Source organism: Nicotiana sylvestris, chromosome 6 (genome assembly GCF_000393655.2).
Source record: "Nicotiana sylvestris chromosome 6, ASM39365v2, whole genome shotgun sequence".
NCBI lineage: Eukaryota > Viridiplantae > Streptophyta > Magnoliopsida > Solanales > Solanaceae > Nicotiana > Nicotiana sylvestris.
Genome location: NC_091062.1, coordinates 21605372 through 21622854, shown reverse-complemented (window position 1 = coordinate 21622854; position 17483 = coordinate 21605372). Strand labels below are relative to the sequence as shown.

Sequence of the window (17483 nt, the reverse complement as noted above, 5' to 3'; positions counted from 1 at the left end):
AAAACCATCAAGGATATAAAAATTTCCATACCTTTTTCCAGGAAGGACTATTTTACATGATTCGTCTTCAATAGCACAACCTGTTTTCTTAAAATTTACCTCATATCTTGAGTCGCATAGTTGACTTATGCTCAGGAGGTTGTAGTTGAGTCCATCAAAGAGATAAACTTCAGTGATGTCACAGTTGTTATTGAAGGGAACTGTTCCAGTACCAATTATTTTACCTTTTGAGTCATCCCCAAACTTAACACTTCCTCCATCAATTTTTGTAATTTTTTGAACAGGTTTTTGTCACCTGTCATATGACTGGAACACGCACTATCTAGATACCATTTTCCTTTGCGGCTTATTCTATGGTGTTCCTGCAAACAAATGATTACTTTCTTTTAGGTACCCAATCTTGCTTGGGTCCTAGAGAGTTAGTATTACTAGATTCAGAATTGTTTTTTGGTTTCCAAACCTATCCTGAAACATTTGCTTTACAAAAAATGACAAAAAAAATATTTATGCCCACTTTTGTTATAGTAGTGACACGTAACTTCTGACCCACCTTTAGGTCTTTCATTAGTGTTAGTACTAGTGGACTTAGTTTTGGCTGGTCCTTTTTCAGTTGACTTGTAAGTCGTCTGGTTTGATCTGACAGAACTGTGACTGGTGGATTTGCGCATGCCATTGAGTTGCATTTGCAATTCCTCAAACTCTTCTTGAAGTACTTCTTTTTCGATTTCACATACTTCATGTTTGAGTTTCCAGTCTTTAACCTCTTTAGTTAGTCTCTTAATCTCATTCATCATTTTTTGAGACTCTTTCAAAGTTAAATCAAGAATATCCTGCAATTCATTGCACCTTTCATAGTTATAAGATCTTACCTCACTTGTTTCACCTCGTGCCATGAAACAGTTTTCATTTTCTTCATCTGAAGTGTCCTCATCTGTCTAGCATCCTAAGGATTTGTTCATTTTGTTTTCCAAAATCATCATGAAGCAAAGATTTGCTATCTCTTCGTGGTCTAAATTGTCTTTATCACTCCAGCTTCCAAAGGATTTGTTCTTGTTAAAGCCTCTAGAGATCTTCCTTTTTAGTTCTGGGCACTCAGCTTGAATGTGCCCAAATCTTCCACACTCATAGCACTTACCATCATTCTTGTCATGTTCGTTGTATTGCCTGGATCGTCTTGGTGGAATTCTTCCTTTCTTTGTATTTCTAAATCTTCTCATTAATCCATCCATGTTTCTTGATAGCATAGCAATCTCTTCTTGTAGGGCTTTAGGATCATCATCAATTTCGTTTTCAGCTATTTTAGTTGAAGTCTTGAATGCAACTATTTTCTTTTTTCTTCTTGACTAGTCTTCTTGAGATGCGTCTTTTCAAAAGCTATGAGTTCTCCTCGTAGTTCATCATAAGATAATTTGTTTAGATACTGAGATTCCAGTGTGACTACTTTGGTCTGCCAAGTGGTTGGCAGGCTTCTGAGAATTTTTCTACCTTGATCACCACTGATATAAGGCTTGCCAAATGCCTTTAGATCGCTAATTATTTTGCTAAACCTGGCAAACATCTCTTCAATAGATTCTCTTTCTTTCATTGAGAAGAGTTCGTAATTATGAACCAATATATTAATATGTGTTTCCTTTACTTTGTTGGTTCCTTCATATGTGACCTCAAGCTTGTCCCACATTTCTTTGGCTGTGTCACAGCTTAAAATTTTCTCATATTCTTCACCACTTATAGCATTATGAAGCAGATTTCTTGCTTTATTGTTAACTTGTACCACTTTCATTTGCTCTTTTGTATATGAATCTATATCTTCAGGATCAGCAAGTGGTGGAGTAGCAGCTGGTAAGGGATAGTTCCCATTTTTGATGACTCTCCAAACTTTGACGTAATAGGCCTTGGCAAAGATCTTCATCCGCACAAATGTTGTCCATTGAAGTATGGTGGTCTAACTTATGAAGTTCCTTCCTGAAAAAGAGCTCCTATGATAACTTGATTTGCCATGATCTTTTCTCACAAGCTGTTAAGCAAAACTAGAATGTGAGCCTTACTCTGATACCAATTGAAAGTACAAGAGGGGGTGAATTGTATATTTTTAAACTTAATCTCTTATTAGTCGACTAGTTTATCGATTAGTCGACTAGATGTAATGACCTAACAGTTATAATAACAGAAAGTAAAACACAGAAAGTAAGTACAGGGATTAAAGACACCGAAATTTTATACTGGTTCGGATTAAATGTGAATCCTAGTCCAGTCCTCTTGGATTGCAAGGGAGTTCTCTTTAGTAAATGCGTTTCTCTGAGTACAATAGAAATGACTTGATAACTCAGTTCCTACAACACTCGTCTCTTTTGATACAATGACTCACCAGTGTTGTACTCTCCTTTTTCTCTAACTTGTTACACAGTAGATCTTAGAGAACTACAATGTTTGTTTGCAGTAGAACAAAGGGAGGGTTTTTTGTTTGACAATGTATGTTTATCTAAGGCTTGAAGCTGGGTATAAATACTTTGGTGAAGATCGTTTGTTGAAGAGGCTTGACAACCCAAGAGATTTGATCCTTGGAAAGAGATTGATTCTTTCCAAGAATAAGATTGCTTGTCGTTGCTCTTCCCTGATAGCTTTCCTTTAACAGTTGTTTATGATGAAGGTTTACTCCTTGAATGTTGGTCCTTCCGAAATTAGCCGCGCAGCAACTCTTCACAGAATCTTCGATCTTCCGGATTTGAATGTGATGGCCTTGATTAACGCCTTAAGTTTAGGCTTGCTTGATTCTTTCGATCGCAACTGTCTGTAATCTTTGCTGATTGATTTTCTGATTAATTTCTTTCCTTAGGCATTCAGATTTGCTGATTGATTCGTAATCTTTGCTGATTGATTTCTTTTCATAAGCATCAAGATTTACTTCAGCGATCTTGTAGTAGCTCCTTGATTGCTTGTTCTTCTGTAATTGATTTCCTGTACAGATATATTATTTGCATCATTAAAACTAGATCTAATATGAAGTTTGCTAGGTACAAGCAGAGGTCTGAAGTTTGCACCGCTACAGGTGAACTTTAGACTCCAGGTCTGAAGTTTACACTTCAATAAGCCAACTCCAGCCAACTAAACAAAATATTCCTCAAAAAGGGGATATCATAACAAATTATTTGGAGTTTCAAAAATTAACATGCAATGTGAGATTTATTGGATAAAGTGGTGAAACTGAACATGAATACATATCTGATACATGACTACACACAACAAGAAGTCAAATTGATATCCTTAAAATCAAGCCAAAACAAAAAAGAAGAGCTACCAGTCAACTCCATATAAACCAACCTAAAATAAGATTTCAACAAAACCAAATTATTAAATAATACCCCTGAATTGTTAAAATGATGAATAATTTAAAGGAAAAGGGAAGGAAATAACCCCAGTTGCATAAAGTGTAGCTCAACCTCTACAATGTACAACTAAATTACTTATGATAACCGAATCTAAATCTGATGAAAAACAAAGTAAAAAATGACATACAACGAGGAGAAAAAAAGAATAAAAAGAAAAACTTCGGACATTTTTCTATAAACTTAGTCATTTGAGTATGCATGTTACACATTTATGATATAAACTTCATACACTAGGATATGAACTTCAGACATTTTGCTATGAACTTCAATCATTTGGGTATAAACTTTAGTCGTTTGGGTATAAATTTCAGACTTTTTGGTATAAAACTTCAGACATTTTGCTATAAACTTCAGTATTTGGGTATATACATCAGATATTTGGCTATGAACTTCAGATATTTGGCTATGAACTTCAGATAAATGGGTATATACTTCAGGTATTAGAGTATAAACTTCAGAAATTCGAGTCTGAAGTTAGACCCTGCTATTGCCGAACTTCAGGTCCCGAAGCATGAAGTTTTTCAATAGTTGAAAACAACAACCTCACGAGCCCATATAGTGTGCGGGCATAAGAGAAACGTACCATTACCAATGGAATCGTGTATTACAACCAAAAACTTGAGTAAGCTAGACAGAAGATACGTACATGAAAGCCTAGTTCCAATAGTCAAATTCATGAAATATGAAAATAGCATTAAATAAAAGGAAGTATCACCGATTAAATTGGTGATACTTACTCTATAGAAAGAGAAAGAAAAAAGGGGAGAGAAAATAATGAACGTGGAAATTGAAGGATTTTGAAACTATCGTATAATCTCTCAAGAGTGTAGGGCAATGACACGGAAAAATAACAACAATAATACTATAATAATATTTGTGAGCGGAAATACACAAATTGACTTGAGTCGTGCTGGGCACTGTCCTAAGAAACTATTTCAGCAATGTGAAATGTTTCCCGGGATTAAACAAGTTTATATAATATACAGGAATATAATATACTAGCAAGTTGCTAGAAGAAACTAATAAAGTATCTATTGAAAATAGAAAAAGGTGGAGACATAAGAAGAACATCGGAATGAAAGAAAGAGAGCAAGTAGTGATTTGAAGCTAATGATTAGCTTTTCTTGATATTTCATCAGTAGAGATTGAAAGCCTATTTATAAGCTCAATAATGGCAATTGCTTGAGACAAGTGTTATGTCTCCTCTGCCACTTGATACTTGGCTTATACCACTTACCCAAAACCAAGAGAAAGGATGCCACATATATTGAAATAGACCAAAGACACTTGTGGAATTTCCCACATGCATAGTAGCCACTTAGAAATAGGTATGACATTTGTAATTTAGAAGGACACTTGGCTATTTAAATTTTTTAGAAAATACTGCCACAGAGAGTAGTAATTGGTGGTAAAATGGCTCAAATTCTTGAGGATGTTGACTATGTGACTGAAAGGATGGTGAAGCGGAATGAGCAGCGCAGATGACAATATTATTCTCTGTTGTCGGAAGTAGCGACATAGGATGATTGTTTATTAGATATGAGGAACAAAGGTAGGTGTTAGGGACGAAGGTAAGGGTAACGGAGGAGCGCTGCGCCAGATTAGAGCGACGGAGGTGGTGGAAGATTAGCAATAGAGATTGTGGAAATTCGTGATGGAGGAGCGTGCGGCTGCCCATGAGACCAGATCTTGATGGAGGGTAAAGTAGTACTTTTGAACTTACTTTAAGACAAAAATGGGTGCAGGTGCAAAATAATTTGAAAACTGGGTATGGCTTAAAGACCACTGCACAAAGTGGCTCTCACGTATAATTTTTACGAAAAAGTTTGAGCTAAACTACGGAACAAGGAAATTTAAAGAAAATAAAAGTTTAAAGTGAGAAAAAGTACTTTTCCACTATATTGGAGTATTAATTAAATGGGAGACTCCTAGAAAAAGAAAATAGAGAAGGTGAAAAGAAAAGAAAAACAAATATAAAAAAGAGGAGTAGGAGTGTAGGACATCTGAAGAGTGAAAGGAGGAGCAACCAAAAAATAACTCTTATTTTGGAAAGAAGTTTCTTGCACTACAATGATGAACCACAATTTTCATGACTTTGCTAAGTGTTTTTCTAATGTTTTCCCCCCCCTTTCTTTCCCAAGATTGAAACAGTTTATAAATTTCAAAATAAAAAGTTGGATAGGTTTTTAAGTTTTGATATTAAGCAAACAAGAAATTACGATTATTAGGTGAATTTAGTATTTGCTACATCATGTGATAAACTATGTCAACTTATGAATAAACATAAATCAAATTAAAAATTAAAATGACCAAACCGCAAGCTAATATTTGAAAAAGTAAATTAAGTTTGGCAATGAGTGAACAACTTTTGAACTTATGCAAATGCAAGTATTTTTCTTTTTCAAAAAAGAAAACTGGAAACATAACAAAGTGGGCGTTAACTTGAGTTCCCTGATTATCATAATCAAAATAAAGATTAAATTTGTTAATTATATCTAAATTTGGAAAGAGAGAGTCAACTCATCCAAATTTGGAAAGACATAGAGTCGAGGCATTTGAGACTGGGCCCGTACGGCAGCACGGGCTAACCATCTCTCGTCTAATATAGGAGAAAGAACTATAATATATTTTCGGGATTTTTACCTAATTACACTATATTAGAAACTTAATTACGAGCCCATTTGAAATGGCTTAAAAAAGTAGCTTTTCAACATAAATAGCTTTTAAGCCAAAAAGCAATAAGTTGGGGTTGTCCAGCTTATTGCTTTTGGCTTGTTTTAAGTAGTTTTTTAGTTATTTTAAGCACTTTTTGACTTTGCCAAACACTGAAAAAAGCTAAAAAGAACTTAAAAGCTATTTTGACCAGCTTAAAAGCCAATCCAAACACCATCTACTTATCTTTTCTATGTTTTGTAGTTTTTAATAAGTATCCAAATTTTTCTTACAAATTTTGTAGATTGCTCCTTAAAAGGCTCTCACCCCCATTATTAGTGCCTTCAATTAAGGGATTCAATTACATCATTTCCTTCTTTTTTTTCCCTCTCCTCTCCTCTCTCCTTCCTTTTTTACATCAAAATCCCTTAATTTACGCCAGAATCTCCATCTTATCTCTTCCCACCATTGCCGACGGTTTTATATTATTAAAAATCGTCAATTGTATTGTTCTTTTGCTAGGAGATTGGACAACACTGAAAATGAAAAAATATTCAGGAATTGTATGATAATTGTATCGTAATTGTATTTGAATTATATCAGATACATCAATGCCTAATACATAATTGTATCATATTTGTATCACAATTGTGTCTAACTTGTATATGGTACATTAATACCCAAAATAATACCTGATACAATACTAATAAATTAATATATAATTATCATATATTTGTGATATAAATCGTGAAATTCTTCACAAACTCACAACTGCTCGTAACAATATACAATAAATATACAATTATCATACATTTATAATACAATCCCTTCAACAATTATGATACATATACAATTATAATACAATCGTGATTCATTTCCGAAAAATTGTGATACAATTATGATCTTTATCTTCTTCAAGTTTCAGTCACAACTTTACACTAAAAATCTAATATAATCGCACTATAATTGTATTAGTATTGTATCAAGTATTATTTTGGGTATTGATGTATCATATACAAGTGACATACAATAAAGATTTTAGAAAATAAGAAAACAACATTCAAAATAAGAGAGAAATCGGATATCAAAAGCTTTGGAAGAGGAAAAAAAATCTGCAATTTTGGGATTATACCAGTGGATGATTGAAAGAGAGAAATCGAATATTAAAAGTTTTGGAAGAGGAGTGAGTAAGCGAGATTTTTGGGTTAGAAAGATTCTGGGTATCGGTGGGAGAATTCTTATTGTGGGTAAGTACAAATATGGCTAATTGTTAAAGAAAGAGAGAAGAATCTTAAATGTAGGAGGACTATGTGTAACTGATACGCTATATTTAAGGTATGTTTCATTTCCTTCTTTTTATGATTTTGTATAAAACTAGTAAATATAGGTATATAAAATAATTATTATAGAACCTAAATAAAGACAGTAAATAGGTTTCTATTATAGTATAGCTAGGTAAAAATCCCTATATTTTCAAAGAAACAGATGGCTTGTATTACACTTGGCCGAAATTAATTTTTAGTGCACGAAAAGACTCTTTCAAGAAAGTTTTCAAATAAGTTGTTTAACTAGTAGTACTTCATAAAATATCATGTGGAACAAAAAATAAAGTGTGAAAATACTAAATGACTAAAAATTAAAGTTTCAACACTTGACATGGTCCCCATTTGTTTATTAACTATATCTTTCGTAGTTCAATAATCATGTACAGTATTTGTGTGCTTATAGGTGTGTTTGGTATGAAAAATATCTTTTTCGGAAAACATGTTCTAGAAGAAACATTTTTTCCCTATCCGATACTCTTTAAACTTTAGAAACTATTTCTAATGGACTAATAGGAAAAAAAATAAGCGAAGTCATCCTTCCACTTTTTAATAAGACAAGAAAAATAATATTTGGCCGTCAGAAAATGATAATCTACGATAATGAGCAATTTGTATTCGATCAATCAAATTTAATCCAAATCCTTTTTTTTTTTTCAATTTGAGTACATAATAATTCACACAATCTACGATGAATGATCGGTCCCTAAGGAATCTCCGAAAGAGCTGTCGTCTGATGGGTACATGAAAGTAACGAAGTTGATAAGTGGGGAGAAATTTAAAAATAGCCAGATTTACAATTGGTAATTAAAAAACAGCCACAATTTCAAAAGTTATCAAAATTTAGCCACTTTTCATATAAAGATAAATCTGAACGAAAATACTGTTCAAAATCCGAAAAATACTCCAGCATAACATACTGATATTCCAGTATAATATACTGAAACTCCAGTATATCCAACATAACTATACTGGAACTCCAGTATATTATACTAGAATTCCAGCATAATATACTGGAGCTCCAGTATAATATACCGGTCCAGCATAATATGCTGGAAGTTCATACACATGTGCTCCAGTCTCCAGTATATTATGGGGGGAAGTGCACGGTTAGCCACTAATAACATATGTATTTAATTTTAAGCCACTGTTTAACATGTCTTTAGTCTTTAGCCACTGCTTTAATAAACTTCACCTGCTCGGACGAAAACATCCTTCTGCTCATAAAAGTTCAGGACCAAGTGTCCTTAACTTTTGAACTTGCAACTTTAAGTTCAGGACTTCAGGACTACATGTCCTTAACTTTTGAACTTGCAACTCGAAGTTCAGGACTTCAGGACTACATGTCCTTAACTTTTGAACTTGGAACTCGAAGTTCAGGGCCACCTGTCCTTAAGTTCTGTGCTTGTAACTCTAAGTTAAGGACTACTTATCCTTAACTTTTGAACTTGTAAGTCTAAGTTTAGGACCTATTGTCCTTAACTTTTGAGCTTGTTAGTCTAAGTTTAGGACCAAGTGTCCTTAACTTTTGAACTTGTAATTTTAAGTTCAGGACCAAGTATCCTTAACTTTTGAACTTGGAATCGAAGTTCAGGACCAAGTGTCCTTAACTTTTAAACTGGTAACTGTAAATTTAGGATCCATAACGTAGCAGAAAACCAAACTTTCTATAGCATAAGTTTTAAGTCCATCAACGAATAATAAACATTTCATAAGAGAAATAATAAGTTTTTGCAAGAGATAACAAAATTGTGTATTTCAAGTAAAATATACATATGTAGCAAAATTTGTAGAGAAGTTTGCATGACCAGTTTGAGTACATTTTTTTGCCCAGACATGGAGTACACCTTAGGCAGGGGTGGCTCAACAAGATTGGAGTTCTAAAGCAAAAATTTAATTTGAGGCCTTTGTTGAAACAAAACCTTCGTATATATTTTTATTTGAAATCTATTTTTTCTAGCTTTTTGAGATGTAAAGTTATTAATAATTTCTTTTACAAACCATTTAATCACTCTTAGGATATTGTTGATCTTAGGAAATAAAACTAGATTCAAAATGTTGATAACTTGATATCGAAATAATTATTTGATTTTTTAATATACTTGTTGTAATGCTTGAAACCTGCAGAGGAGAAAAATTAAGAATGTGTAATAAAGCGTATTCAATAGTATTCTGCAGCTCTTATTTTTATTGGAAAAAAATAATCTTTTTTTACGAAACAATATAGCTTGTCGAAAACTTGAACTTTTGCAGAAACCAAGAAAGAAAATATAAGAGTGTAGTACACATTATCTGATGAGAAATATAAAAAATGAGATTTGGACAATTAGAGATACTAAAATAGAGACTCTAAAAGTTTATTACACGTTTTCTAGTGAGAAATATAAAAAAGAGAAAGATAATGTAGGTATTTCACTAATGATGTCGATTTTAAAATGTAAATAACATAATTTTATATTTCGGGTAAGGGTTTTAGGGAAAGTAATTCTCTTTCTTCAATTTTTGCTCAAACAATTATATCAATAACAAACTAAAAGTTGTCTTTACTTTTTATAAAAGATTTTACTTTTCTATTTTTAATACTCAATATTTTTTAAAAATATTAATTTATAAATTTATTATTGATAAAAGTTGGGCTCCACCTCCAAGGATTGTGGTGGGATGGATACGATTTAACCTACTTTAATAAGATATTTCAGGTTTGAGCCCTATGGACGATATCATGTTAGAGTGCTTTTCAATACAAATTTAAATTAGTCGGGGCTTCAATACAAATACCGAAAAAAGAATTTTGGGGCCCAAAATTTTTGGGACCCAAAGCAATTGCTTTAACTGCTTGACCCACTAGCCGCCTCTGACCTTAGGGACTGTACTTTCCTGAATTTCTATCATATACTATGCGCTTTACATTTGGGTGGAAAGCTGTAATGGTTTGAGTGTTTGACAGATTTTTGTGAGATTCGTTGCTGGTGAATACTGCATAGTGTAATATGCATTACATTTTGTCTGGAGAAAGGGTGCCGCTGTTCACAGTTCTTCTCCCTAACATGAAAGAGATAGAAGAAAGGGTAACAAAGTCTTTTCATATTAATTTTAATAGACTAATGGCTATTATTGCTAAACATTGAAAATGGTGGATAAAAAATAAATACCACTTTAAAAAGTGGCTACCCCACACAATTTTTACTATATTATGTTGGAACTTTCTAGCCCGTGCTATTTTGTCTGATAAGTGCGACGAGCACGGTCCAAACCCAATCATGTCCATTGTGAGTAGAAACGAGCAGGAGTAGCCCATGCTAAGAAGATCAGTTCGTTTCCTCGGCCCAATAGGCCCACATGATTTGCAAAACCATTTTGAGATCGAGTGCATGAAAACCTTCAAATGCTATTATCAGCTTTATTTTCAGACTATAGATATCCTCAATTTAGTTCATTTCTTTTCCAGACAATGAAAGGTAAGGTACTTTAGAAACTCAATCACCCAAAAATCTTACAGTAGCATTTTACTTCTCAATAAACAAACTTTGAGCTGAAGTAATACTCAATTTTTAGAGTTAGCTTTACTTTCCTTGAATACGTTTCTGCCATTTCATGGAGCTGAAAATAAGCATAGATTCAAAGATTCCCAGATAGTGTAACACAAATTAATGAGGAAAAAAAAGAGGATCTGATCTTGCACTATCAATTACTTTCATTTTCGTTTCGGGGTGATAAGACCAACCCTGCTCTCATAACCGGTTTTGAAGTGAAAAGCAAGAAAGTTTCTGATATTGTGAAAACTATACGAAATTCTAATTATGTTTAACACATGCACAAATTCAGGTTGCAGAGTTTGTATAATTGTTGGCACAGACTCAGAGCTCAGACAAATTAATCATAAGCCTTACTTGGTTATGCCATAATAATGTTTCACTCTCTGTATGTAATCATGATTATACACACACTGAAAAAATCTTGAACAAGTTCCAGTCAAGTCTGAGATTTTCTTAAATCATGAACTCAAGTTATTAGGCCTGCTGCTAATCAAAGAAAAGTATGACCATGTCTCGTAGTCCTCTAAATTATTTGCTTATATAAAGTATATATATATATATATAACAGACTAAACACGTACAATAACAATTCTGAAAACTAAGACTTATCTTCTGCAGCTAAATTTAGTCACAAGCAAAGAAATTAAACTTCTCTGATCTGAAAGCAAAGTAGCCTTCAAGAAATACAGAGGCAGTGTAAAACTTTCTTGTGCTCCAAACTTTCTTTAGGTCACCAATTTGCCATTGAAAAAAATCACAACTAAGTGGTTCCATCAGATACAAATTTCGCGGTGAGCGGAACTCCTTATGCCAATTGCAAAAAGAACCAATGGTGGCTGCAATGCTGAATGAGAGCACTACTTGTGCATGTAAATAAGTTCATCTTCTTTGCATTCTCTTATTTCCATTTCCATCACTTTACCAGATGTAGAAGGCAATACATCACAACAATGTCTTCTTGGTGCTAGCAACTGCATGAATCATTGAACAAAATGTTAAAATAATTTAAACATATAAGAGTCCTAATTATAGGAAAGGGGCCGAGCTTGTAACAGCCCAGCCCGATAGTGATATTGTCCTCTCTGGGCCTAGACCCTCACGGGTTTAAAACGCATCACTAGGGTCTAAGGCTTGTTAACTTATATACCCAGCATCCCTCTTGTGTTTTGCCGACGTGGGACTCTGTCTATAGTCTGGGGTGTTACATACACCCCCTCTTATGGACTCATCGTCCTCGCTGAGGTTTGCCCCACCGCATGAGATTTGCCTAGACTCAGCACTGAGGTTTGTCTCGCCTAACCGGGATTTACCTAAACTTAGTTGAACTTCGACCCACCATCGGCAAGGCTGACACAAATGTGGCTCTGATACCATATGTAACAGCCCAGCCCGCTAGTGATATTGTCCGTAGGCCCTCACGGGTTTAAAACGTGTCACTAGGGTCCAAGGCTTCTTAACTTATATATCCAACATCCCTCTTGTGTTTTGCCGATGTGGGACTCTGTCTATAGTCTGGGGTGTTACAGAGCTACATGATACGAAGGGGTTCAATTGAATCTACTTTGTCAAAAAAATTATTATACTCAAATAAGTTAAAAGCAAAAAAGAATTATGAGTGTGTGTATATATATGAATTGTTGAATACACTTGACGTAAAGGAAGCTTATAGTTTAGTGATAAAGCAGGCTCAAGAATTGCTCTAGATTGCAAATTTGAATTACATGTGCAATATTCTTGTATTTTTTTAATTTGCTTGTTAGAATTTCTGGCTCCACCATTGATTATAGGTTAAGAATATATCGGCCTGAATTGAATTCAAAAGCTAGAGAAAAAATATACCTGATTTGTGTCAAGATCCAACTTGTGCGAAAACACTCTGATTTCTTCTATTTCTCTAGGTGAATTCTTGCTGAATGTGCAATTATCAGATGTTTTCTTCTTGTAAATGGTCTTGATTTCATCCATGCCAGAAGAAACTTTGTTCAAGAAAAAAATAATCTGCTTTTTACATTGATCAGACTCAAATTTCCTTGTATTATATTCATAAAGTGTACCATATGCATTCTTTTTCCAGGGCAAGTAACTCTCTTGTACACGCTGAGCGTCTGTCAAAAACACATTATGTGCAAAAACTTGTACAGCATATCCCCAAGACACTGACACTGTCCAAGAAAATCGACGATCATAACATACTGCTTGCTGCAAAAGTCGTTGTGGATCGAAACTTGCAGCCTGGTACAAATGCTCCAGAGACTTCATTCTTGTCATATTAGGGAATATCGGTTCAATTATCTCCATATGATGCAGAGATACCAAAGGTCTAATGGAATGTGCAGCCAATAATCCAAATACATTTCCATGAAAATCCATCTAGTCATTCAATTTCACACAAACAGAACAAGAAAATTGGTGTTAAATTCACCTTCCATCTACCAAAATTCAAAATTTGCAATGTAGTAAAGTAAAAAAATACTCTCCACTATACCAAACATCTTAATTTTACCTCCATTGTGGTTTTGAGTCATTCATATTCATGTTGTTAACAAATCGTCTTCTATTAGCCCTTTGCCTTAACTAAGCTCCTATCCGAAATATAATAGGAGAGTAATTTTTAAAACATAGCCAAAAGTAAAGTGGTAAATTTAGACGCGTTTCTTGAAGTATTTTGATGCCTAAAATTCATCGAATACGGCATTGTGGCTTCACCAAAATCACGGGCAAATACGACACGATTAGTTAACAGCAAGATATGAATTGTTCTATAATGTAACGGGGAAATTAAGATATTTCTTGTAGTAAAAAAGTAAATTTGACTTTTTTTCAATTACAAAAAGGCAGCCCGGGTGCATTAAGCTCCCGCTGTACACAATGTTCGGGGAAAGGCCGGACCACAAGGGTCTATTTATATGTAGCCTTATGCAGCATTTTTGCAAGAGGTTGTTTCCACGGCGCGAACCCGTGACCTGCCGAAAAAATGGCAGCAAATTTACCAGTTACCCCGGTCTATTTTTCCAATTTACAAAAGAGCATCTAGGTGCCCTAAACTCCCACTATGTGCATTATCTGGAAAAGGGCCTGACCACAATGGTCTATTTGTATGCATACTTACCCTGCATTTCTGAAAGATACTGTTTCCACGGCTCGAATCTGTGACCTTCTTGTCACATGGCAACAACTTTATCGGTTACGCCAAGGCTACGCGGTCTATTTTTCTAATTTACAATGGCAAAAAAAGGAGAAGATATACCTGATGGAAACCGGGCTCATGTGTTAAAGTAACACCAAGCTCCGTCAAACAAGCATGAATTCTACCATCACTTCCATAAAGGTGTGGATATCTCTCTATACATGAATCAAATACTTTAGCCAAAACATTACCCAGTGGATAACTTATAGCAAAACCAGCACCACCAAAAGCCATTTCAAAGGAAAAAAACTTGTTCTGTATAAAACTTTCAGAATTTGACCCAATATAATACCAAAGCCCATGGTCATATTTAGAAAGTGTTTTCACCAAATTTTCAGGGAAAAAAATTGTGTCATCGTCTCCAAATACAAACCACCTAACATTTGAATGATTAAGTGCTACTGTTTCTGAAACTACACGTGCCACTCTAATAGCTGAAGGATTCCCACCTCTATTTGTATATGGGAATCTTGAAATATCCTCAGAAATATAAATTGGAGGGAGCAAAAGAGAATCATTTGTACTACTATTAGGCATTTTTTCAAGAAACACACAACCCCTCATTTCATTTGGTTTGTACCATAGCTTAACAAGTTCTTTTCTCTTAGACCATGATTTCTCATTAGACGCAATACCAAAAACAACATGGTGAAGTGTTGTTGGAGATGATAAATCATATTTTTGTGATGAAATTGAGGTATGAACAAAGTTGGTTTTAGGGGCAAGAATGATAGGATATAGAAAATAGATTATAGAAACAAAAGAGGACACTAAAATAAGATTTTTGATGCTATGGCAAGATGCGATTTTGCTTGGTAGTTGAATTTTTTTCATTTTTTTGAAGATGAACGAAGGGGTTTTAGAACGGATTAACTGTTATTAGAATGGAATATGAATAAAGTTAGTAGGTTTTGAAGATGGAGTACCTTTTTAGACACCGCAATCTACGCCCAAGGCAAAGTAGGAATATAGAATTTTATGCCTCGAAAACTTAATTGCATCTCCACATGTTAATAGATTACTAAGTACAAGGAATAAAGAAAAGACTTTGACCACAAAAAGAGATTGGAGAGATGAGAATGCTAGTTTACTTTTAAAATAAACTAGTATTAGTACCCAATGCACGGATACATTTCATGTCAAATTATGATTTGAATTATGTATAAATAACTTTAAAATATAAATATTCCAGATAAATTTTTTAGATAATCATTAGATATTAATTAAGAAGTAAGACATGAAACAATTTTGCAAATCTCTTAGTTGATAACATGTTTTCTTTTTCTATATTTATATAATCCAACCGGTTAATTTTAGTATTTGAATTTCGTAACGTTATCAATATTTTTAAAAAAAACACTAAATATGTCATGTGGTGATTTGTCTCGTTTGAACATATTAGATCATATTATTTTAATAAAATTCTTAGTATCATTTTATTTTTTATCTCACGCTCCAATAAGTCTTATTCTTTTAAAATTTACACATTTTTTTTGTTCTTTGCTTATAATTATTATATTATTTATTATTTAATATTATTATACTTTCATATGATTTTTTTTCGGCTAATTAACTTACTATCTTACTTATTATCCTTTTAATAATTATAGATAAATATTATTTTTTATTTTTAAAATTTAATACTCGATAATATTTTACTATTTAAATCTACAGTATTATTTTTGAATATTATTCAATTATTTACTTTGTTTTATTTTAAAATAATTTAAAGTACAAATATCCTCACACTATCTCTATTTTTTTCTTTATACAGTCTATTCCCTACTAAGAAATTTTTAATTAATTTTTTATATTAATATTTTACCTGTAATCAAAATAATATCATATTTTACTTTAAATTATAACTTTGATTAGTCTAAAATATTAATATACAAGTTCTTTGATTATTATATTCCAAATCTATTGAGTTTTTCTTATATTTATTTTTTGTATTACATGCAATAAATTTTCTTTCCTTTTAGTTTCAAGATACAAAATTTAATTTTTTGTTTTCGTTAAAAAATTACTTCTATTAGATATTTATTTTATATTTTTTAAAATTTAATTCTATATCTAGCAAGAATTTAATTTTTGGTGGTCTTATCCATAGTTTGAGCATTCTCATCATAATGTTAAGAACTTTCTAACATTAAGTAAAATAGTCTTTCATTTCTAATATTAAATTTTTAATTATTTTTTTTACTTTTGCTATTATGTTATCAAATATATGGTATTATCACAGTTTCATATGACTTTTTTTTTTGGTAATTATCATATTTTATTACCAAAGCAAGAAATTACAGTTCAAATCAACAAACACTAAGTGTGGACATCTTCCCAGGCTCAGTTTCATCAAAAACTTCTATCCTTCCTACTGACTATCAGTTTACAATTTTTTATATTGTCAGTACTTCATCTTTCCTTATGGATAGAAATTCAACTCTTCAAGCCTTCTTCTTAGTTTTGGCAACGTATAGCTCCTTCCACATATCATTTGTATAGTTTGCTTAATCAGTAACCCCGCTTGCTTTTGCTTATGTTGAAAAATTTTGTGGTTTCTCTCCTGCCACACGTGATAGACACAACTTGCTAGTGCTATTCTGTAGATTTCAGAATTTGTTGATCTGCTTTTTGCATTGCTGCATGTCCATTCTATTTCTTGACTCCATTCCATCGTTTGCCTTGTAATACCCATCCACTGCAATACCTTACTCCAAATTGCTGCTGTAAATGAACATTTGAAGAACATGTGTTCCAAGCTTTCCTCTTCTACTTTACACATAGGACATAGTAGCTCATTTGTTACTCCCCATCTTGCTAGTCTATCTCTGGTATTCATCTTGCCCAGTATTGCCATGTACAATATAAAAGTCCACTTTGGCATTCCTCCATTATTACATATCAGCTTCCTCCAATGCACCTTCTGGTGATCCTTCCTTAACATCTTGTATATATTGCTGATGGTTATGTGCTTCTTCTCGAGTGTTTCTTCCAAGTTGATCCCAGCCTCTATCATATACTGCTTAGCCTTCAGAATCTTCCTCACTAGCCATGAAGCTTGATTAGCTTCAATATATTTTATAGCTCTGCCTTTCCCAGTTTCATATGGCTTTTAATTAAGTTGCCACTTTATTTAATATAATTATCCATTACTATCCTTTAATATAATATAGATAAATCTAGAATTTTTTTAATCTTAAAATAAGTATCTATTTTATTTTAAAAACATTGCTTGAATTCTTGAGTTATTTAAATTTATCAATAGTATTTTTAAGTATTTTATTTCACTTTATTTTATTTTATAAACTAATTCTTGGCATAAATATTGTCACACTATTTCTAATTTATTCTTAATATTTTTCTTTATATATTTTAAGAAGAATTGTTTTTATCTTCAAAA

The 17483-nt window shown here is 33.0% G+C and overlaps 3 protein-coding genes across 3 annotated transcripts; all 3 read right to left on the bottom strand.

Moving 5' to 3' along the window:
- Window positions 1-1321: 1321 nt before the first annotated feature.
- Window positions 1322-1909, bottom strand: LOC104228483 (uncharacterized). Its single transcript, XM_009780947.1, has one exon. It carries the CDS (start codon window positions 1907-1909, stop codon window positions 1322-1324), a length of 588 nt encoding a protein of 195 aa, XP_009779249.1.
- Window positions 1910-11344: 9435 nt separating this feature from the next.
- Window positions 11345-15080, bottom strand: LOC104228481 (uncharacterized). Its single transcript, XM_009780945.2, has 3 exons — window positions 14144-15080; window positions 12736-13266; window positions 11345-11867 (listed from the first exon to the last, which is right to left on the bottom strand). Exons 1-3 carry the CDS (start codon window positions 14915-14917, stop codon window positions 11754-11756), a joined length of 1419 nt encoding a protein of 472 aa, XP_009779247.1. The 5' UTR covers window positions 14918-15080; the 3' UTR covers window positions 11345-11753.
- A 1425-nt stretch (window positions 15081-16505) lies between these two features.
- LOC104228482 (uncharacterized) lies at window positions 16506-17099 on the bottom strand. Its single transcript, XM_009780946.1, has one exon. The coding sequence runs from the start codon at window positions 17097-17099 to the stop codon at window positions 16506-16508; it is 594 nt and encodes a 197-aa protein (XP_009779248.1).
- Window positions 17100-17483: the final 384 nt, after the last annotated feature.